General features: G+C 35.0%; 2 protein-coding genes across 7 annotated transcripts; both read right to left on the bottom strand.

The window, feature by feature from the left end:
• Nucleotides 1-1,373: 1,373 nt before the first annotated feature.
• On the bottom strand, nucleotides 1,374-24,457 carry LOC148170777 (uncharacterized). Of its 6 annotated transcripts, none has more exons than XM_088040469.1 (9): nucleotides 24,386-24,457; nucleotides 24,005-24,216; nucleotides 23,783-23,950; nucleotides 23,488-23,736; nucleotides 18,006-19,454; nucleotides 14,575-14,766; nucleotides 8,112-13,556; nucleotides 7,816-8,064; nucleotides 1,374-3,328 (listed from the first exon to the last, which is right to left on the bottom strand). In XM_088040469.1, the coding sequence occupies exons 3-9, from the start codon at nucleotides 23,895-23,897 to the stop codon at nucleotides 1,509-1,511; spliced, it is 9,519 nt and encodes a 3,172-aa protein (XP_087896595.1). In that variant the 5' UTR covers nucleotides 23,898-23,950; nucleotides 24,005-24,216; nucleotides 24,386-24,457; the 3' UTR covers nucleotides 1,374-1,508. The 6 variants fall into 6 exon arrangements, with proteins under 6 accessions (XP_087896595.1, XP_087896598.1, XP_087896594.1 ...); XM_088040474.1 differs by lacking the exon at nucleotides 24,386-24,457 and adding an exon at nucleotides 3,499-3,551 and having other exon boundaries at nucleotides 3,195-3,328; nucleotides 24,005-24,343; XM_088040472.1 differs by lacking the exon at nucleotides 24,386-24,457 and having other exon boundaries at nucleotides 14,575-14,754; nucleotides 24,005-24,328.
• Nucleotides 13,467-14,525, bottom strand: LOC148170778 (uncharacterized). The gene is made up of 2 exons (XM_088040475.1): nucleotides 14,098-14,525; nucleotides 13,467-14,053 (listed from the first exon to the last, which is right to left on the bottom strand). Exons 1-2 carry the CDS (start codon nucleotides 14,407-14,409, stop codon nucleotides 13,613-13,615), a joined length of 753 nt encoding a protein of 250 aa, XP_087896601.1. The 5' UTR covers nucleotides 14,410-14,525; the 3' UTR covers nucleotides 13,467-13,612.
• Nucleotides 24,458-24,525: the final 68 nt, after the last annotated feature.

Here is a 24,525-nt window from a genome sequence, read left to right on the forward strand (position 1 = left end):
CGGGTGAAATAAATAATGTTGTTAATACGATTTGTTAATTAATAATCAAAAAATTAATTTAAACAATTAGGCACTGCGTTCAGTGATAGTGAACAATAGTGAACAATACACGTTGGTTGAAGTAATGTTTTCAATAGAAAGCGCTAGTGCGTTTAATTTCAAATTTAATTGAGAATTGACTCACTGTAGATTCGACCAATCAGAGACATTTATCTTTTCAAATTAACCAATCACAGGAAACTTTTTTGAAAATTTTACCATGTCGTTATCTAACATTTTGTATAACTCAAGGGCTCGAAATTGTGGGAAATTTTTTTGTTCTTTTGTCCTTTTTTGTCCTTTTGTTCTTGAACGAGTGATATATACAATATAGACAAGATCTTGCAAATATCTCTAGAGGAAAAAATCTACTGGTGTTAAATCTGGTGATCTGACTGGCCACCAAACCATCTTTCCCCGAAACTTTGTTCGAGATATTCCGTATTAATTCGTGCGTTGTGAGGTGTAGCCCCATCTTGTTGAAAAAAAACTACTTCTTTCTGTTATTTGTTGCTTTTTGACATTATATTAACGACATTCTCTTATTTGATACCACGCACCTAGATTTTATTAACTTTTACTGCCTATTTTTTTTTTTCAATTTTGATATTTTTTTAAAAAATATTTTTTGTATATATTTTACACATTTCTGAATCAAGAAAATTAATATCTTTCAAATTATAAAGAAATATATGGGTCCCAATTTAAAATAAAAAAGTTGAATATCGCCCAAAATACAGGGTGTTTTTGAAATACACTACCAAACAAAACACGGTAATTGGTGAAGACAAGTAGAATCAATTGACAAAAAATGTTGTAGGTAGAAGTCTTTACGTTTTCGAGATAAAATTAATCAAATATTTAATCAAAATTTCCAGTTCGCCACTGGATTAAAGAATTTAGTCTTGATTGCTTAGCAACAATTCAAAGTTTGTTCTTTTATTAGGTGGATATTTTCATCAGTGGTGTTCCAAGTAAGGTGTTTTCTTTTATATCGTTAAAATAAATAAAAAATAGTCAATTGAGTTCCTTAAGGCTGCGAAAGACCGTGTTTAATTTTTTATAGTGTATTTTATAAACACCCTGTATACCAAGACATTTAGAAACATTCTAAAATCATCAGCTTATAGTAAATTAAAAGCCATTTAATTTGTTTTTAAAATTTTTAAAATCGGTTCATAAGTTCACCCTGTATAACTGAAATCCAAAAAATCCTATTTTGCAACATTTTTCTACTCTGTTAATATCTTTTGTTCATGTGGGCGGAGCTAAACCAATGTTATAAAATTCCAAATTTTTATTATTTTAGTATCACATAAATGAGAATATTCTTATTTGCATTTTTATGTTTATTGAAAATATTAGTACCTATTTAAATTAGGTAATACAAAAATATAATCATAAACAATATTAAAGATATTTTGAAAAAACGAGTAAAGACATAGAATCAACTTTCTTGGCGAGGAAAATCATAAATTATGCAACAGCAATTTTTGTTCATCAATCTCACTTTGCTTGTCTTCCATGCATCCGCTGCGACTTCTACCTCTAATTTCTACAGAAAGCTTCTTTCTTGTTGGCTCTTCTGGTGAATTGCTTTTATTTCTTACGCGTGAAGACATTCGTTTCTCTTCACCTTCTTCACTTGACCTACTGCGCTTCCTCCCACTGCAATCACATTTCCTGGACTCTTGATTGCTCCATTCTTCGGCAATGTTCAAACCGTCCAGAAAATCTTCTTTTACGAAATCGTCGAAGAAGTCTGAAGGGACGTCGACGCTCGTCCTGTCTTCTTCCTCATCTTCACTATCAAGGATGGTCACAACCTCGTCGGTACAAGGAACCACGTGTTTAGGTTCATCAACTGGAGCCTCAGGGACTTCTTCAGAAAACTTACTGGTTTCTGTATTTTCCAAGAACCTCATCAACCTAGTGTACAAGAAATGACAAACATGGAACACGTCGCTACTCTTCGTTTTTTTAACAAAAACAACTTTAACTTCATCTTCCGTGAAGATCAACTGGATGAAAAGGTTGCGAGTCGCCTTCTCCAGTTTCGTCGCTTTAGTAATAGCGACTTCCTTCTCCGCTCCTTCGAAATCCAACAGTTCCATGAGTTTCGCCCCTTGAATTCTGTGCTTCCAAATGTCGTTTTGGCTCACGCAGGCGAAACTGATCTTGTTTGAATCAAAGTCGGAAACTTGCGACCACTTGTAGTCCAAGACTTTGGTGAGAATGTTGACTGTGTTGGTCTTGACTTTCTGCCTCCATTCCGCTTCGTCTAATTCTTTGGGTTTTTTTATCACAAACTCGGGATATTTGAAGGCACACTCTTGGTTGCACAACAACAAGCGGTAGAGAAGGAGTGTTTCGCCCAAGGAAATGGTTTCAAGTGAACACCGGCAAAGATGTGAGAAGAGTCCAGCAGCGTTCATTGAAACTTCCTCACTCAAGTTGTGCGCGTGGTCAAAAACATCTTGGATGCAAAGCCCAGAGGTCATAACCAGAGGTGTGTTGTCTTGGTACCTTAAGAAGCACTCGGGTAATCTGTACGGTGGTAAAAAACAAGTTTTTTCAACTGGCAAGCCATAGTAAGGCGAGATGACGTAATAAACGTAGTCAAAGTCGGCGTAGAATTTGAAGAACCCCGTCACCAACTCCACCATGGTACTCTCTTGCAAAGCGGTACTGTAATTCGTTGAAATTGGCGGTACCATCAGAGGAGGCAAGTTGTACGGTTGTTGCTGCAGGAAAAACACGACCAGCAGGTAACTCATCTTCTTCGAGAAGGAGTCAAGGTGGCATTTCATCCAGAATGTCACTATCATGACCAACTTTTCTATATGAGCACTTGAACTGAGGTGGTGTTTCAACAGCCGGTTCAAGTCGCGATTGCGTCCCAAGTGCAATCTGAAGTTGATTCTAGTACCCACGTGCACTCCTTTAAAACAGATGTTTTTCGTGGTGGCGTTTATTTCGACGTTGTCGAAATTGGGGTCTTTGGAGATGCATTTTTTCACGTCGACCAAGTCTTTTGGTGCGATATCAATGAACAGGTCTAGGGAATTACCCAGATAGTGATGTTCTGTTTTGAAACCTGAGTATACAGGTTCGTGGGGAAACAGTAAGAACAACGCTGCGTTCAAGTCGTTGATGACCACTTCTTCGCGTCTTTCTATGGTGGTCTTGTGGATGTTGCGGTTTTTCCATAAGGCTTCCGCTTGTTGGTCAAACGTTTTGTGTTTTGTCACTTCATGGATGTCCTTGAGGATTGGGTCCTTAAACTTGGCTGAAATATTAACATGAGTCAGAGGCACAAACAATAAAAGAAATTTGGAAAATCATAAGAAAATATAGAAAACTCGGAAACTATTTAGAGAATCTAAATCTAAATATAAAGAAAATTGGAGTGCAAATTCTAAGAAAATTTAGAGGCTCTAAAAAGAATTTATGGTTTACCTTATGTTCAATGTAGAGAGTAGAGAACACTGATACATCAATTCTAGAAGAATCTAGAAAATGAAAATCTGAAGAAAATCTAGAGCATCTAAGGAGAATTGGACCAAATCTGAAGTAAATTTAGAGTATCCACAGAAATTAGAGAGAAATATAAAGTTAATCAAAAAAGTATGAGCGACTCTACCGACCAATCTAAGAAAAAGAAAAGAAAAATTCTTGACAATACAGTAAATCTAAAGAAAATTCTTAAAAATTAACTTAAAAAATATGAACAATGTGAGGAAAATTGTATTTACAACGTGTTTCAAAATGATTTTCATCTAAAGCTTTGAATTAAATACAAGGTGTATATAAATGTTTCTAGCATCCAGGGTGGCTCTGGAATTCCTGCCATGCACTATTTTGCCGCTTTGTTTTCATAGTGAATATAACTATCTTGAAAATTATTTGTAATTTACTTAGGTCAAAGTTTCAGTTACGGCTTTGTGTCTAAGTTTTTGATTTTCAGGTTTTAAACTACAACTAGAACAGTTTATTTCTCAAAACTTACTGTGCTGCATGTTTGAGGTTAACTGCAAATGTCAGTTGAAAAATCGAAACCCACATTTGTAATGAGCGGCAAATTTCTTTGACATTCCATAGCCACCCTTGATGCTAGAAACATTTAAAAACACCTTGTATAATTCCTGTTGTGCCGCTCGTACTGTTCTATGTTTGAACTAATCTGTCACTTCGGACTTCTGACAATAGTGTCATTTGGCAAACGTCAAAATTGCCAACATGAAAGGAATTTAAACAACAATTAACAAAATTAGGCAGAGATTGAGCCTATTGAGATTCAGTGGTCGAGTTGTTTTCGTAATCTAAAAACAAGAATGTAATGTAATGTTAAAAATATAGAAAAGGGTTTGTTTTTTCAGGTTTGTTTAAGATATTAACGTAGTTATAAAGTACAGCTCATTGCTATCAGTCCACTTTCCTGTGTAAATTTTCGAAAATTTTTGGGTCTAAATCAGGCTTTCAATTCCTTAAGGAGAAAATTAAGGGAAAATTGAATGTAGCGATTTTTGAGGTTAACACGTTGTCAAAGTTGAGTGTATTAATCAATAACTAATTAAAAGTTTGTTGCAAAAGAATGATTTTAATAGAAATTTAACAAGTTTTAGCAATGTTGTGAAAGACGATTAGCTTCTACGCATGTCACAGTTGCGTCAAGGTCAAAGACATTTGCTGCCAATTGTTACCGATTAAAATCACTAAAGGCTGCCGCCTACTTAACTTTTTATTGAGTGGACCGTTAGTAATCAGCTCTGGTGTAGAATTTCAAACTTGTCAAAAATCAAGTCAGCAGGGGCGCACAAAATCTGCGCTTTCATTTGTTATTTAAGGTGGTTACGAAATGTCAAAGAAATTTGCCGCTTTTTTACAAATGTGGGTTTAGATTTTTCAACTGACATTTGAAGTTAACCTCAATCATGGAGCAAAGTAGGTTTTGAAGAAAAAAAAAAGTTCTAGTTGTGGTTTGAAACCTAAAATTCATAAACTTGGACACAAAACCGTAACTGAAACGTCGTTGGCGTAAGTAACATTATGAATCATTTTGAGCTTAGTTATATTCACTATGAAAACGAAGCGGCAAAGTAATGCATGACAGGAATTCCAGAGCCATCTTTGATGCTAGAAACATAAACACCTTGTATTTTGAGGTTAAATGAAGCGAGAATATTTTTTCTGGCACTTTTAGTCATTGAATTTTGGACAATATTATCCCTCAAATGTGAAATGATCTTAAAATTCCCCATGAAAAGTCAACTTTGAAGTTTTGAAATATCAATCATATTGACAGTAAAAGTCCACATTGGCTTTTTTTGACATAATTTAAAAATCCTGTCAAAATTCCGTGACGTAAAGTTTACAAAAGAAAATCAAAAATCTCTAAAAACTGATGAATTTGAGTTTTCTATTCCAACTGAGAGTTAAATATTCTGGAAAGTAGAAAAGTAGTACAGTTGGCTAAAACAAAATATCCTAAACATAACAATTGGTGAGAGTGGTAATTAATTGCAAATTTGCAAATTTGCAAATTGAGAGTAAGTACAGGATTTATGTACAAAAATATAACATCCAGTATGCTCTGGAAAACAAAAGACATGAACTCATGGCCGCGATTTGCCACTTACCTCAAATGGTAAACAATTTTATAGCCCTACATTTTGAGGTTAAGTAATTAATAATTAATTAGGAATTATGCAACTTAACATTTTATTGAGTGGACTGATAGTAATGAACTCTGGTATAGTCATAAAGATTCAAAATATATAAGAAAAAACAAGATTAAAAAAAAATGAAAAAAATCTATGCAAATCATAACTGGTTTGGACCGCCTACTTTGATGTAGGTGACTTTGTGTTTGTACACTCACAAAAATTCGTGCTTTTTACACTAATTTTGAATGAATTGTACTTGAGTTGTGTAATGATTTTTATTTTGAAAAAAAAAAGGTTTAATACTTGCAATATACTCATAACCTACTTGATTTATGATTAAATTACGACATATTTAATTTGCATAGAAAATCACTAGGCGATTAGACGAAAATCATTTTAAAACACGGTGTATAAAGTTATACATAATAAATATAGGAAATTTTGAGACTTCAGAGAAAATTTCGACGATCTTAAGAGAATTTAAAAGATGTAAAAAGATTGATTTCAAAAAAATTTAGAAAATCTAGAAAGGAGATCACCAAAATCTAATCATAACTCGGAGATTATCTAGAATTCTATACGAAGGGGATCTAAAGAAAATGCATTTATAAAGAATTCAAAAAAAAATTTTGAGAAAATTTAAAAAGAATCTAAAGAAAATGTAACAAAAACTTTGGAGAATGTAAAAAAATCTACGAAAATCTGGGAAATAAAAAGAGAATCTATAGTTGTAGACACTGGACAGGATCTAAGAAACATGTAAGAAAGCTGAAAGAGAATCCAAGACAATACATATTAGCAACAATTTAGACAATCTAAGAAAAAATCTAAAAAGAATCAAGAGCAATCCAAAAAAAATTAAAGAAATTTTGAAAATAAAAAAAATACACATAACTAGAAAAAACACAAAGAGAATCTTGTAAAATAAAATAAAAATATGTATAGAGACTCTAAACAAAATCTAAGAAAATAAAAATGTACTAGGAATTTCAAAGTAAATATAAGAAAAATTTCAAAATTAATTATATGTAGAATTTCGATGAAAACCGACAAGAAGGAGGAAAATCCAAAAAGAATTTTAAGAATATTTGGAGGTTGCAAAGACAATTCAACTTACTAAAGATTTGACCAATCAAAGACTTTTATTTTTTTAACTTAACCAATTACAACTAACTTTTTCACGAGTGAAATTTGCAGTGAAAATTCAATATGTGTAATAGTTTTGCAGAGTTTAGAAAAATTAAATAAAATCAAAGACAATCTGGAAAATTCAAACAGGTCTAAATTATCAAAGAAAAATAATATCAAGAATAAAATTAGAGCTTCAAAAAAATATATAGAGAATCTAAAATATGAAGTTCAAATATGTATTATGAAGAATTAATAAATTTATTTAAAATACTCATCTAAAACAGCTATAATGAATACAAAAGAATAATATACATAAAAAATCTAATAACCTAAGAAAACTAAAGGATCACAAAGGCTTCATGAAATAAAATGTAAAAATTACTGATTTTTAAGAACTCAAGGAACTAAAAGGATCAAAGGAAATCTGGAGAATCCACTAAGAATTAGATAAAATTTAAAGAACAACTAGAAAGAAACTAAAGAGAACTTTAATTTCTAGAGAAACCAGAGAGAATCTAAAGTAAATTAAAATATGATCCAAGGAAACTCTAGGGAGGATAAAAAAAGAATTTAAAGAAAATTTAGAGGATACAAAAACAATAAGAATTTATGCGGTCTAGAACATTTGAAATAAGGCGAAAATCTAAAATTAAACAAAAAAAATCAGAATGAAGAACTAGAAGGAATTAAAAAAAAATTTGAAAAAACTAAAAACTTAGAGAAATTAGATACAATCCAGGAAAAATCTAAGAAGAATCCGAAAAGAGTGTAAAGAAACTGAAGTAAACAGTCTAAAAAATTCTCCAAAAATAAATCTAAAAAATCTAAAGACAATTTGCAAACAATTTAAAAAAACGATAAAACTCAAACATAATAAAAAAAGTAAATGTATGCAATCTAAAGAAAATTAGAAAATTGAAACAGAACAGTGTTAAAGGAATCTAAGAAGTAGTAAAAGAAACACTTCCATGGTACTCACCGTTTTTCCACACATTCAGCGGCCCAAGAGGAACAAGATGAATTTTCGTATCTAAAATACAGTGTTCTTTCTGAATAACCTCCAAATACACATCTTTTTCGACAAAAACAAACTCCACAGCGATCGTCTTATCGACGCTCAAGACACTCGAAGACTTGATTTCACCGAAACCTGCAAAGTAGTCGTGGATCTGCTTCTGGTGCTGCTCCAACAACCCCACAACCAGAATTTTATACGAAGGACCGGCCGCTACAAAAAACAATCAAAATACGTCAGTTTGTACCAAAAGTACTCACTTGGAGGAGGAACTTCTTCTTTTAATCCCTGCAGAAGTTTGATGAAGAAGAAGTGGTTTAAGTGGTAGTCTTGTTTGAACTTGAGCTCAATCTTCACCACTCCTAACTTGTCGAGGAAAGTTAGTACCACTTGTAAATGTTGAGTGGTTTTGTCTGTCGATTTTGACAGCATGAGCTTGGAAACGGCAATGTCGGTGTCAAAATCGGAAGTCTCAGGGGCGAAATTCTTTTGATTCAGAATCTTCCCTCTGTTCTTCCAGAGTAAAGTAGAGGGTGCTGAACACTCGATGGTGATTTCGGGTACTTTTTCATTGGCAAAAGACTCCAATTTTTGGTAGACTTTGCAGAACTTCGCTTTACCACCTTTCAAAGTCTCAACAGAAATCATCTTCTTATTAATGATGGTGATGGCACAACCAAACATCTTCGTGAGTATCAACAATGCCACCTTTTCCGTGGAGGAGATCCACTGTGCGACGTCCCAGGAGGTCTCTTTTGGTACCAAAAACCCAGACGTTTCCACCAAGGTACCATTTCGACACTGAGCCAACAAGTTGTACAGAACCTCTTCCTCCAGGAAGGTGATGATCTGCACGGCATTCATCAACGTCTTCGTCAGTTTTTCAAAACTCTTAACATCAACAGTAAGTGTTAGATTTTCATCCAGAACGAAGAAATCTTGGATGCAAATCAAAGAAGTGACCTTGGTAAGCCCACAGGACGTCTTCTTCACGGCCTCACCAGAAAACGGCGCGATGACGTACAAATAATAATCAAACCTCGCGTAGAATTTGAAGAAGCCAAAAAACAACTCCTTGAGACTCACTTTCTCCAGAGCTTCGCACTTGAATTCGACGGGGGTGAACGCCACGTTCCACTCGTTGATTAGTTTTTCGGTGAATTGCAGCTTATTCACTGCTGGTAAAGAGTACGGTTTTTGTTGGAGGTAGAAAATCACCATTGCGCATAGAGCGTAGATCGAAATGACATTTTCCAAGTCTGAGGACTGTCTGAACCATTTCTTAACAAGACAGAGAAGTTGGCGCAATTTTTTATCCAGCGATAAGTAATAAGCGATGAGACGGGTGGTTTGGATGCGAATGCGTTCGGAGAATTCCAAAGAGCACGTCACTTGCAGCGTCTTATGTCTGCATTTTAAGACGCGTTTTGATAGTGAAACTTTGTCGAATTCTTCACTTTGGATCAAAAGTTGGGATGGCTCGACTGGAGGATTTTTCTTCAGGATCTCCACGTAGAAATCAAAGTGACTGGTCGGGGTGAAAGTTTTAGTCACGGCGGAGCCATAAGGGTGCAGCTCAACAGTTAAACCAGGAGCTAAAGCCGCCTTTATATCCACTTTTAGCGCTTTTATATGGGTGGACAACACGTTTTGATCAACGAAATAATTCGTTAGAACGAAGGAAACTTGTCTATCAAAGTTTATCATCTTCAAGATTCTACTTAGCTTTATTTTGCCTTGAGATTGGAGGAGATTCGGTGGTGGTTGAACCGCCGAGTTCACTTTTGGCAATTTTTCCGTATGAGCAATGGCTTGTTTTTCTTTCCCTTCAATTCTTCTGCGTTTATTTTCAGAATCTTCAGGGCTTGTGTTAGCTCGTTTCAGCCCACTATGACTGTCTGGGGGTTGTGGACGCCCACCCTTCAAAAAGTTACGAAACTGTGTGTACAAAAAATGACTCGGAACGTGCGGATTCGACCCTTGTAAGACAATAGTTACCATATTTGGGTCTTTTTTGACATTGATCTGTGTGCCCCAGCACCACAAATAATCTTTCTCAATATTCATGCTGGATGTAATGGCAATTTCCTTATCAAGACCGGTGGTTTCGGGAGGTAAGGTGTTGAGCACCGACATTCCACTCTCGACTCTTTTCGTGAAAACATCAGGACATTTGCATTTATACTGGGTGTTCAGAGAACCACCCTTTCGTTGTTTCGCTTCTCCCCCCAACACTTGAACCACCATGGTTTTGAAAAGATCGTTGACAACTTTCACCCGTTCTTGGGTGCTTCCTTCACCCTCAAGCGGAACGGTAAACTTGCAAATATGGGAGTCATTTCGGTTCCACGGCAACAAACTCTCCATCAAGTTCTTCTCACAATGGCGCATGACCCTGATGGCGTGGTCGCAGATACGAGAAAATTTACACACTTCTTCGTACGATACTTCTTCGGCGACGTTCAAGGAGTGGTTGAAGGGGTCTTGAACACACAGTCCTGAGTCTACAGAGAGTTTGGAATTTCGCGCCACGTAAGTCGAGTAACACTTCGGTAGAGACATTGGTGCCAAAAATCGTTTTTTTGTTATTAGACGCCCTAAAAACGGACAGAGTGCGTAATAAAAACAATTAAACTCGCGGTAAAACTTGAAGAAGCCTTCAATTAAGTCCAACAGCGTCACTTCCGGCGAAAGAGTTGATTTGGTTGCGGCGAAGGCGCAGTTCCAACCGTCGACGAGGTACGGAATTGTTTCCTGTTGTAAAGTGGCGACTGCAGGTACTTTCTGATCTTTCTGTAGGAATGAGATCACCATTAGCACTAGAGCGAGGTCTGGTAGGTGCAATTTGTGGCTCCCAACCCACGTTTTGACGAAAATCGACAGTTTTTCGATCCTTTCGTCTGAGTTTAAGTACGACTGAATCAACAACGACCTGCAGACCTCCAGTTCGTCCTTCAAAAACAACACCACAGGCACTTTTGTTTCGAAATGGACGCACTTAACTGTCCCAGAAATCTCACAAACAGCAGTGAATTTACTCGAAAGTGATTGTTTGAGTTCTTTTAAATCAGCAGCTTCGACATCAACGCGCACTTCGCTGGCCACTCCAGAGTGGCCATTGACAAAAATTGAGTACCCTTGTTTGAAGCACGAGGACAGATCAGTTTTAAGCAAACTCAGCTTCTCTTCTGATGGTGTTTTACAAAACGAGCTCAGTTTCTCTTCGAAATCGCCAGAGATTGTGTCGTCACGCTTACCAAAAATACTCTTCAGGAGTTTAATGTGCGTGAAATGACACAAATGAGGATTCTGCATGAACTCCACTTTGGCGTTGTGTCCGGTGAAACTAAGCTCGATGGAAACCGTCCATGGTGAGTTTTCCGGGAAATTCTTGATGACAAGCGAGGAAAGTGTGGCTTCCCTGTCGACTTCGTTTTGGGGTAAAATTGCAGTTTTCGCAACTGTTATCCTCTTGTCCCAGATATTATGCGCGCCGGTACAGTTGAAAGTCACTTTATCGCAACCAAGACGTGTTAGTGAGCACTGAAACACCTCCTTGAAGACAGTTTCGGCCATTTTGATCACCTTGTGTCTTTTATTGATGCACGACTCTACGTGCAGACAACACACGTTGGACGAAGGCGACCAGAGAGTGTCACCTTGCACCAACGAAGCGCGACACAGCGCCGTGAAGTGTCCCGACAGGTCGTAACTGAAGGAACCCGCGCTTTTGTTGAAAAAGTCCAAAACGCACAAGGAAGAATCGAAGTCTTGTTCCAAAAACGCCTCTTTCGCGGTGACAACTCCAAAGTACGGCGAGACGACGTTGGAAATATAGTCAAAGCTTCCGTAGAACTGGAAGAAGGCGAAGAAAAGTTTCTGAATTGGCGCGTTTTTGAGGATGTGACTCGTTTTCCAGTAGTCTTTAGCGAGGGAAAGGTTCCACGGCCCCTGCTGCAGGAAGAACACGACTAGAAAATAGACCGCGTTGGAGGAAAACCCTCCAGTTCCCGTGAGGTTGTGGCAGTCGGCCCAGAACTTCACCAGAGTCATCAAACGGCGAACTTGTTTCACACTCGCGCACTTCCGCATCATGTCGTTGTTAGGATCCTCCTTGGTTAGTTTAACGCGACAAGTTAAACCGTTTTGTAGAAATCTGCACGTTATAGTTTCGGAATTTAACACGACGTCGATGAAGCCAGTGCTGTGGTTGAGCGAAGAGGCGATTTTTTCCAACGGGGGCGGGTGGTTGAACTCGATGTGAACATCTAGAGGATCCGAGTTTAATACTGTAGGCGCCGCGGTGATCTTTCTGGGAGACTCAAAGAGAAGCCTCAAATAACTGATAGTGGCTTCTACACTCTTGGGCTCCATTTCGAGTTGGTCCAGTAGCGAAATAATTTGCCTGTTGTTAATACACCCCTTCTCTAGAATCGAGTTGATACTTGAGGTCTTGTCTTCAAGGTGCTGCAACGCTTTCACCAAATGGAAGTAGATAAAATGAGTGGAGATGCTCGTCGAAGGGTCGAAACTAATCTGTAAAGTGGTGGGTTCAGTGGAAAATTTCACATCCATGATGAAACTCCATTCTTCAGGCGTCGCGAACGCTTTGACTGCGTCGGTAATGAAGATTTCCCGTTCTAAATCACGTCGAGGTTTCTTCATGGTCTTTGCCACACGAATCCGATTCTTCCAAATGTTAGTCGATCCTTTCACTTCATAAAACCCTTTCTTCTGATGGACTGTTCCACCGCAGACCCTCTCCAAAATAAAAAGGATGAGCTTCTCCACCAATTGGATCCATTGGTAGTCATCCCCGGTCTCTTTCTCCACCACGTAAGTGAGTTTAACACCACCACCCCCCAGGTCCGCCTGATGACACCTCACAGAGAACGCGTTCAAATCCATATCGCAGAGGTTCTTTGATAGCTCAAAAGGGTGCTGCACATCCATGTTGTTACCAACCCCCAACTCTTTGTCTTGAGTACAGTAGTGTTGAAAAGCCTCTGGTAAGTTGTACGGTTTCAAAAACCGCGACTTTTCAACGGCGCACCCGAAGAACGGGGAAATCACGTAGAAGCAGAAGTCGAAGTTCTGGTAAAACCTGAAGAACCCGCGCACCAGGTCTGTGATTGTCGCATTTTGAAGATGTTGACTCCGCCAGGTGATACTCTTGAAGGCACAATTCCAGCCGTCGATCAGGTCAGTTGCAGTGTTTTCCTGGAGCTCCTTCACCGGTGGGAGTTTGTACGGTTCTTGTTGTAAGAAGAAAATCACGAGAAGATCGACCAGATCAGGAAAGTTGTGACAAGAGGCCCAGAAACGCACAAACTCCATTAAACTTCGGATTTTGTCGTCTAAACTCACGTAAAACTCCACTAGTTTACTGGTTTTCCCTTCGATTTTAGATAGGGTGTGGAGTTCCCACTCAGTCCCAGTGGCAGGATGGCCGAATTTGATCACTTCTGGTGTTAACGAAGACACGGAAGTGAACTTCTGGGAGTTGGTGAGCGCACTTTTAACACTGTCGTCACTTTCGACGTAGATTTTGAAGAAGTGGAAAGACACTGAGGGGGTTAGCACAGTGGAGATGAGGTCACCACGGACGAGCTGTCGGAGAGCTTCGTGGTCTTGGAGGTGAGTGAAGAAGAACTCCACCTGGTCTTCGATTGGTTTGTTTCCCGCACGTTTTAAAGTCTCGAAGTCTGAAAACAAACAATTGTGAAGTTGACAACGAAAATAAGAGTTGGGATAAATAAGTTTATTCTGCAACTTCTGTAACAAACGCAACTTCTTTTCTTCTGGTGTCGCTGATGATGTCTACATTAGAATGAGTTTGTAGCGCCACTGAAGACTTTCTAAAAGACCTCCCGGTGTACGATTGGGGCTCTTCTAATTGGAGAAACTTAGCAATGACACTGGGGATTCTCCCAAAGGTGTGTACCCCCACAGGTTGAATGGAGCATTTTCCATATTGGTACTTAACAAACAGTCTGCGATGCTTTGTGTGCGGCATCCTCAGCGCAACGTATTTCCTATAGATCTCAACCATTCCTCTGTCAATAATGGTAAAAGTTCTGTCTCCATGTCTCGAAGAAATGCGCACAATCAACACAGCGCCAGTGTCTTCAATATCGTCACGTCTTAACATCGTCAGTTCTTCGCATCGGCATCCCCCACAGATCCCCATAATCAACGCAACCTGTTCAACAATCTCAATCAAAAGAAAAACAAAACTTCAATTACCTTCATCAGCAAGTAGGTTTTATCAGGCGCCGCGATGAGAAATCTCTCAATATCGCGGCGAGTGAAACCCTTCGCCGATTTCGAACAGAACCCAACAGAGTTCCGTTTCAAAAACGCTGTGATCTTTTTAAACGAACTTATATCAATGTTCTCTTGAACTGACAGAGATGCCTTCAACATGGAGTAGTGCGCCCACATTGTCGACGACTTGTGATGCAACGATTTCTCTGAGAAATACTGGAGGAGAGTGCTTTCGCTGCATGTGTCGATCTGTTTAGAAGCGCACCAGGTTTTGAAGTGGTAATACGCCATTTGGTAAACCTTCCGCGACTTTATGGGCAATGTGGAGACGTCTGGCGGAGGGCAAAAAACCAAAAACAGCTTCAGGCTCAGATTAAAAGACGCAAGCGGGTGTTAGATGTCCTCAAGCTGCCGTGACAAAAAAAAGGAAAAAAAAAGTAGAAGAAGCAAACCTACCTGGCCAATTCGTGTCACAGTTGGTTTCACTCGCCTGCGAAGTCCCTGCCATGTCTAAAGGGTCGTCCGAACTCTCATCTTCCACCCTCTCAAGTTTAACATCTTCAGGAACTTCGATGTCTTCATTTGTTTGATCCAACACGATGACTTCGACGTCTTCGTTTTCTTGTTTTATCTCCTCTGAGGAGAAAACTGAGTTTGAGTTGCACAAAACTGGGACTTACAGTTTAACAAAGGCTTTAGTGCGGTTATGGCTTTGACGTTTTGAATCGTTTACAGCCACCTTACCGCAAACTCCCATAAACATAATAACGCTCAAATGGTTGGGTCTCATCTAATAAATATTTTTTCCCAGGTGGTCAGTCTTACAAATCAACTCCTTACAGGTCTACATTTCGAGGTGATTTTGTTACTCAACTGACCCAAACTTACTCAAATTGATGATAAACGCAATTATATTAGTTGGGGATACTAAAGAAAAAAATACGTGTTTTGGAACATTTGGAAATTTGTGGAGTTTATACGTTTTGATTGTCTTATTAATAGTACCAATTTAGAAAAATTTAAACCAAAAAGGAGTATATTTAGAATTTTTTATTTGAACAACTGAAAATGTCAATTTTTTCAACAATTTCGTTATTTCTAGTGCGACAGGAACGAAATTTATGCATGTTGTTTCTTGTTTGTTTAAGTAATATCACTAATTTGCAAAAATTTAGATCAAAAAGTCGAATTTTTACAAATTTTCGTTTTAAGACCAAAAAAATGCCACCTATTTTTTTTAATCGTGTAATTTCTTTATTTTTTATGCGATTTTAACGAAATTTGTGGAGATTGTCACTCTTGACTGCCTTATTAAGAGCGTCAATTTAGAAAAATTTAGACCGAAAAAGAGAATTTTTAGAAATTTTGATTTCGAGGAGCGAAGAAAAATTTTTGTTTTTTGACCTAAAAAAATGTGGCCAAAAATTTTAAACAACCTGTAAGTTTTTCATTTTTAATGCCACTATAACCAAATTTGTGAAGTTTATAAGTCTTAACTGTCTTATTAAGAGTTTTAGAAAAATTTAGACCAAAAAAGGAGAATATTTAGAAATTTGTATTTAGACAACAGTGAAAATGTCAATTTTTTCAACACTGTAATTTCGTTATTTCTAGTGCGACAGGAACGAAATTTATGCATGTTGTTTCATTTGTTTATTTTAGTAATCACTAATTTGCAAAAATTTAGTTCAAACAGTCGAATTTTTACAAATTTTTGTTTTAAGACCAAAAAAATGCCACCAATTTTTTTTAATCGTGTAATTTCTTTATTTTTTATGCGATTTTAACGAAATTTGTGGAGATTATCACTCTTGACTGTCTTATTAAGAGCGTCAATTTAGAAAAATTTAGACCGAAAAAGAGAATTTTTAGAAATTTAGATTTCGAGGAGCGAAGAAAAATTTTTGTTTTTAACCAAAAAAAATGTGACCAAAAATTTTAAACGACCTGTAAGTTCATTTTTAATGCCACTATAACCAAATTTGTGAAGTTTATAAGTCTTAACTGTCTTATTAAGAGTTTTCGAAAAATTTAGACCAAAAAAGGAGAATATTTAGAAATTTTTATTTAGACAACAGTGAAAATGTCAATTTTTTCAACACTGTAATTTCGTTATTTCTAGTGCGACAGGAACGAAATTTATGCATGTTGTTTCTTTTCTTTGTTTTAGTAATATCACTAATTTGCAAAAATTTAGATCAAAAAGTCGAATTTTTACAAATTTTCGTTTTAAGACCAAAAAAATGCCATAAATTTTTTTTAATCCTGTAATTTCTTTATTTTTTATGCGATTTTAACGAAATGTGTGGAGATTATCACTCTCGACTGCCTTATTAAGAGCGTCAATTTAGAAAAATTTAGACCGAAAAAGAGAATTTTTAGAAATTTTAATTTCGAGGAGCGAAGAAAAATTTTTGTTTTTTAACCTAAAAAAATGTGGCCAAAAATTTTAAACGGCCTGTAAGTTCTTCATTTTTAATGCCACTATAACCAAATTTGTGAAATTTATAAGTCTTAACTGTCTTATTAAGAGTTTTAGAAAAATTTAGACCAAAAAAGGAGAATATTTAGAAATTTTTATTTACACAACAGTGAAAATGTCAATTTTTTCAACACTGTAATTTCGTTATTTTTAGTGCGACAGGAACGAAATTTTTGCATGTTGTTTCTTTTGTTTGTTTTAGTAATATCACTTTGCAAAAATTTAGATCAAAAAGTCGAATTTTTACAAATTTTCGTTTTAATACCAAAAAAATGCCACCAATTTTTTTTTAATCCTGTAATTTCTTAATTTTTTATGCGATTTTAACGAAATGTGTGGAGATTATCACTCTCGACTGCCTTATTAAGAGTGTCAATTTAGAAAAATTTAGACCGAAAAAGAGAATTTTTAGAAATTTTAATTTCGAGGAGCGAAGAAAAATTTTTGTTTTTTAACCTAAAAAAATGTGGCCAAAAATTTTAAACGACCTGTAAATTCTTTACTTTTAATGCCACTATAACCAAATTTGTGAAGTTTATAAGTCTTAACTGTCTTATTAAGAGTTTTAGAAAAATTTAGACCAAAAAAGGAGAGTATTTAGAAATTTTTATTTAGACAACAGTGAAAATGTCAATTTTTTCAACACTGTAATTTCGTTATTTTTAGTGCGACAGGAACGAAATTTATGCATGTTGTTTCTTTTGTTTGTTTTAGTAATATCACTTTGCAAAAATTTAGATCAAAAACTCGAATTTTTACAAATTTTCGTTTTAAGACCAAAAAAATGCCACCAATTTTTTTAAGATTCTGCAATTTCTTTATTTGTTAAGTCATTTTAACTAAATTTGTGGAAATTATCACTCTTGACTGTCTTATTTACAGTGCCCATTTACAAAAATTTAGAGCAAAAAGGAGAATTTGTAGAAATTTTTATTTCGAGTAGCTAAAAAAAATTACAAAAAAAAACTTGAACGCGGTTTAATTTCCACATTTTTGGTGTCACAAGAACGAAATTTGTGGGCGTTATTTTTAAGGTTAAATAGTCCATAAAAGTTGTTGAATTTGGGTTAATTTTAATATATCTTTGTTAGCCATTATTTCTAATAACGTATTATCTTTATTTTTGTAAAAACATTGTTAATTTTTTTTTGAAAGTTTCTATTACTAAGTGGGACTTAGGTCCATATAATCTAATTTTTCTTAGAAGCATAAAGAACCTAGTGTAAAAATATGCCCAAAAAATTTTTTTTGGATCAAAAATTACGACTATTACGCACGATTTGAAATAAATAGTCATCAATAACTCGCAATGCGCTTTTAAATTGCATATTTGAAAAGAGATTGAGAATATTTAATAATAATAAGTCAAAGCCATAACCGCACTAGAGCGTTAGATAAACTGTACCTTCAGCCTCCACTTCGGTTTTGATCGCACCATCTTGTAGAGACGCCTTCAACGTCACGTAAATAAAGTGTTCGAGGTGAGGAAGCACCGAAAAACCATCACTCCCTTTGAATTCCACGCGGGCTTTCAAAGGCTCCAATCTCATGGTGATGGTAAGCGACCACGACTGAGTTTGGGCGAAATTTTTGACTAGCGAGGTGATTGCAGTTTCGTACGCCATTATGTTACTCTCGTGGGCGAGTTTCTTTGACATTTCCACTCTTTTTTCCCAGACGTTGTATTCTCCGGTTGCGTGGTAAAAAGCTTCACCATCACTAGAAGTTGCGGTGACCTCGCAACAACACACATCCTCTAGTATCTTCAGAAGAAGATTTTTCAGTGTTGTCTCATCGAAATTGTTTACAAAGAACTCGTTGCTTCCAGAGAAGAGTAAGAATTTTGAGAGTAATTCGGTCTCGCCTTCCCGGGAAATCTGGAGGGATTTGCGACAAGCTCCCGCGAGTTTCCCAGGACTAGATAAAGGAACAGTCACCGTTACATTTTCGCAGTGAACGAAAGGGTCCTGGATACAAACACCATCAGTCACCACAAAGGCGTTTTCTTGGTTAAAATAGTCTTGAAAACACTCCGGTAAATCGTCTGGTTTGATGAAACAAGACTTGTCGATCCCGGAGCCGGAAAATACTGAAATGACTCGTTTTCCATAGTCAAAGTTTCCATAAAACTGGAAAAAACCAACTAGTAAGTCAAGAATCGTCGCGCTTTGGAGTGAATCTGTAAACTCGACAGGACCAAACGCGCAATTCCAACCGTCTATTTCATCACAAGGGCTTTCTTTCTGGAGATCAAACACTGAAGGCAACTTGTACGGTTCTTGTTGAAGGTAAAAAATGACCATCAAGTTTAGCGCGTACCCGGAAAAACCTTCCCCGTGTCTCAGTGCGTGGCAGTCGGCCCAAAATTTCACAACCAACATCAAGTCTTTCACTTTTTCATTCAAACTTTGGTAGAATTTCATCAACTCGCTTTGTCCCACCGGAAGTTCGTTCTTCGTACTCAACACGCACGAGATTTTACTCGTTTTGTGTTTGAATTGCAGAAGTGGGACTTCTCTGATTACCACACCAGCATCGGTAAAATTTCCATCGGAAATCAGCGCTTTGATTTGATCCAGCGTGGCCGCTGAAGAGTCCGTGTTGTCGAGGTAAATGTCTAAACAACTGTCTGGAAGATCTAAATTTGTGATGCTTGAGCCGAAGAAATGGAGTTTGTTATAAGGGAAAGTTGGTGTTAAAGCTGCGGTCAAATCGGCGTGAATTTCTTGACGAGTTTCTTTTAATTTGTCTTGGATTGTTTGGAGGTGGGTTTGAAAGACTGTCAGCTGATCGGCGAATTTCGGGGGCGGTTTTGTGGCCTCGATGAGGGCGAGCTTACGGTAGGTGAACTTTTCTGGAAAGAGAACGAGTTTGTAGAAAATTTCGATATAATTCATTTATAGCGTACTTAGACCAGACTTTGAGTAAATCTAATTCAGAGAATCTGCAGAAACTAGAAAGAATTTAAGTTCATCTTCTGGAAAAGAAAAAATCTAAAGAGGATCAAGAGGAACTAAAAGAACCCAAAGATATTACAGTATAGAGAAAATCGAGATAAAATCTATGAAGTCCAAGCAGGATCTACTGCATCTGGAAACAAATTGAAGAAAATTCGACCATCCAAAAAAAATGCAGAGGATTTACTGAAATTGGAGAAAATCTGAAGGAAATCTGAAAATCCGATGTAACTCGAGCGAGACTTTGAAGAAAATCTTTAATTATTAAAGAAAATCTAATTAAAAGATCTAAAAATTTAAAAAGTTAAAAAAAACAAACTGAAAAATTTTGAAAGAATCTAAAAAAAATCTATATGAAATAAAAAGAGAACAATTTATAAACTAAAAAACACGTATACGAATGTAGAAAATTTAATCATAATCTAACCAAAATATAAGAAGGATAAGATATAATCTAGAGAGACAGATTTGCAGAAATTCGAAAATTTAACATTAATCTAAAACAAATTATAAACAAAGATAATCTAAGAAAAATCTAATAAGAATCAAGAGAAGATTTGAAAAAACTCCAATAAGAATCTAATGCAACTCTAGAAAATCCAATGAAAAGATAGGATTCTGAAATTTTAGAGATAATAGATAATTTAGGCGGAACTAATAAAAAGAGTCTAAATAGTGTAGATCTAGAGATTCTAAAGACAATTCAAAGAGAATGTGAAGATTATTTAATAAAATAATAATAAAAAAATCTAAGATTATTCTTAGAAAATTAGAGAATCAAAGTAAAATCTAAAATAAAATTAAAAATAAACAAAATCTGAAGACAATCTAGAAACCTCGAGAATTTAGAGAGAATCAAGAAAAATCGGGCGAGATATTCAAAAGAAAATTAAAAAAAATTTGGATCAAGGGCGGTTATGATACAGGGTGATTTTTTAAAAACGGCACGCGTTGTAGAATATTTATTTATGAACCGATTTCAAAAATTAAAAAAACAAAATAAATGGTTTTTAATTTACTATAAACTGATGAATTTAGAATTTTTCTAAATGTCTTAGTATCTTTTGATAGATATTCAACTTTCTTATTTTAAATTGACACCCACATTTTTTTTTGCATAATTTGGAAGATATTCATTTTCTTGATTCAGAAATGTGTAATATGTTCTACTTTTACAAAAAAATATTTAAAAAAAATATCAAAATTGAAAAAAAACAGGGAATAAAAGTTAATAAAATCTAAGTGCATGGTGTCAATTGTGCAATGAAAAAAAAAGGGATGCGTTTCAACAGTATTTTAATTAAATTAAGTAATGTTTTTTCTAATTTGTAATTATTATTGTCTTTTGTTATCAATAATTTCAAAAAAGATTGACAATCCTTTTCTGTTATTTGCTGCTTTTTGACATTACAATGATGGTATTGTGTTATTTGACAGCACGCACCTAGATTTTATTGCCTAAATTTTTTCATTTTTGATAATTTTTTTAAAAATATTTTTTGTAAAAGTAGAAAATACTACATATTTCTGAATCAAGAAAATTAATATCTTTCAAATTACGAAAAAAAAATGTGGGTGCCAATTAAAATAAGAAAGTTGAATATCGCCCAAAAGATACTAAGACATTTAGAAAAATTCTAAATTCATCAGTTTGTAGTAAATTAAAAACCATTTATTTTGTTTTTTTAATTTTTGAAATCGGTTTTAAAAAATCACCCTGTATATCAAAGAAATTTGTCGCTCATTACTAATGTGGGTTTAGATTTTTTAACTGACATTTGTAAGTTACCCTCAGTCATTGAGCAAAGTTAGTTAGATGTTAGAAAAAAACTGTTATATCATTCACAAAACACAAAAGTCACTAAGGTTGGCAAAAGCAAATTATTCTAAATGTGACAGTTGGCGAAAGTGGTAACTAAATATGAGCAGTGGACGTTTCTAATGTCAAAAGTTCATCTGCAAAGTTTTAAATTCGACTAATTTTATTTTGAGCGACAAAAAGGAAAGAAATTGATAATTTCTACATTCAAAGGCATTAACTGGATCCTCAATCCTTCCCTTATGTAACCTAAAAAAAAATAATCTTTCAATAACAACAAACTTCGTGCCAAAGAGAAATCGATTTACCAAAAATCTAAGATAATTTCTATGTTTTCTGGATGAATATTAGTTGTGGTTTGAAACCTTAAAATTAAAAACTTGGAACAAAACCGTACCTAAAACGTCATTGACGTAAAAAAGTAACATTATATTTTTTTAAACAGTGCATGACAGAAATTCCAGAGCCACACTTTATGCTAAAAACATTTATAAATACATACCTTCCACAATCTAAAAAATTACGTATACGAAGAATTTTGATAAGGTAATCAGAATCTGAAGAAATTTCAATAAAATGTAGACCATTTAAAGAAAATCCACAAGATCTACAAAAAATCGAGAATCTAACATTAATCTAAAACGAATTGTAGACTAAGGACAATCTAAAAAAATCTAATAAGAATCATTAGAGGAAAATCAACTAAGAATCTAAAGCAACTCTAAAAAATTCAATGAAAAGACAAAATTTAGAAACAAGATCGTTTAGACGGAAACTAAAGAGAACCTAGATAGCCCAGAGAATTTAAAAATTATTTAGAAAAATCTAAGATGAATCTGAAAAAGTTTGAAAACTGATGGAAAATCTAAAAAATACAAACTCTAGACGAAATCTAGAGAAAATAAAAAATAAATAAATATTGAAGAAAATCTTAGAAATATTTAAAAGTAATTTATACACAAATTGAAAAAATCTAGGAAATTCAAAAAAATCTAGACAATTTGAGAAAAAACATCGTTGACGTTAGTGAGCCAGCCTTGATGCTAGAAAAATTTATAAACACCTTGTATACAGTTTAAATAAAATATAGTGTCTAAACATATTGTAAAATACCAAACAGAATATAAAAAGAATTAATTCAAAATTTAAGCAGAATCTGAAGAAAATCTCAAGAAAATTTTGACCATTTAAGAAGAACTACACTTAATCTGAAGAGAATTCAGAGAATATGCAAAAATTAGAGAAAATCTAAAGTTATCTAAAATGAAACAAACCTAAAAAGAAAATTTGAAAATTCAATAAGAATAAAAAAAATTGAAAGAAATTTAAAGATAATCTTCAGTAACGCTAACAAATTCAATATAATAAATGTAGACCAAATTTAGATAGAAACTAAAGAAAGCACATCGAAAAGATCTAAAAAAAAACATAAAATGAAATGATATAAACATTAAAAAAAAAGAATTAAAAGAAAATCTAAAGAAAATTCAAAGGATCTATAAAAAGGACTCAAAATGTGGACAATCCAAGAAACATCTAAGCAAAATCTGGAATATCCAGAGAGATGGTACAGTACATTTGGAGAAGATTTAGAAAAAAAATTTAGATCATTTTTAATCTTGTGACAGTTTAGAAAGGATCTAAAAAATCTAAGAACATGTAGAGGTACCACGTGATGATGTGCCGCTTTTTGGTAAACGTGAATTCTACTAAGCGAGAAACGGTAAAAGTCAAAATGTCGTTTCTAGCTTTTAAAATTACTAGATTTAATTGTTTCAATTTGAGTTCAAAAATTGATTCATCCAATTTCAGGTTTTAAATACGTGCGTAGTCTCTAATTAAAATTCTTAACCTCAAAATTTGGCGCTATAAAATTGTTCACTATTTGAGGTATGTGTTAAACCATGATGGGCTTTTATAGAAATTTTTCTACACAAAATCTGCAGACTATAAACAGAATCTAAGAAAAATGTTATGAGACTTTAGAATATAATTAAATATTGAACTCAAATATACCAATTATTTCAAAATATTCAACAACTAATTTAAATAAAAAAAAAATTGGACAAGTGAACTTAGACCGAGAACGTACTTAAAGTCGACCATCTTACCATTTTCCATCTTTTCATCTTGCACCACAAGCTGCAAATTTCCTGTCTTTGGCTTTTTGTACCAACAGATTTCCACATCTTGCCCCAAAATTGTGTGTTCACTATGTATAACGTCGCAATAAACTCTAGCATCCCAAAATCGGTATTCTATTGCAACTACATCCCCTTTTTCGATAATATTCTGACTCCTGATCCCCCCAAACCTCCCAAAGTATGCATAAACCTCATCTATCTTCTCTTTTTGGAGTCCTACAAAAAGGGGTAAGAAGACAAAAACCAGTCTAAAATATCACACCTCTAACTAGTATTTTAAGGGGTAATTGTTGAAGGTGCTCCTTCTGGGTGATGTGGGTCTTCCAGTTAGTGGATGGGGTAGATTGAAGACATAATTTACAGTACAATTGGACCATGATGGTGGGAGATTCTTGAAATGGTGAATTACATCATCGAGCTTTTTGCGCATCTGAAATTAATTTGAATTAGAAATAATGAAAAAAACCATGACAACCTAACCAACAATGTACGGAAGTGGCTAAGGCAACATCATCGAAAAAAACAGTGAAAGAGTCAGTTTTCATTGTAGCAGTTGGTTTTCTTAGGAGAATTAAGAGGTGGCTTCGTTAATCCAGTTGGGGACACTTTTTTGGTGAAAATCGCCAGTTTTCAGGTGAAAACTAAAGAAAACATGGAGAATGCCGCGTCACTTGAGACACTTCCACTATAAAGACCCTAAAAATTGAGCTTTTTTGAGTTTAAATACTACTAGTAGGGCCCCTTTATTACACAACAAGTTTTTAATGATTTTAGCAAGGTAACTTTTGAAAAGTTAAAATTTTTAAAGAATTTGTCCAGTTTTTCAAAATCATTAAAAACGTATTGTATTCTAAAGGGGTCCTACTAGTGGTTTAAATTATTTCAGAACGGCCTAAAAACTGCCTAAAACTAGAAACTGAGCACTTTGTCGTTTTTAGACTCTGCAACCAACTATACATTAGTTCGGAGATTTTTCCGCAGATGTCGCCACGTTTCTTTTTCTTC

Source organism: Gnatocerus cornutus, chromosome 7 (assembly GCF_029298725.1).
Source record: "Gnatocerus cornutus isolate USDA-ARS CGAHR chromosome 7, icGnaCorn1.1, whole genome shotgun sequence".
NCBI lineage: Eukaryota > Metazoa > Arthropoda > Insecta > Coleoptera > Tenebrionidae > Gnatocerus > Gnatocerus cornutus.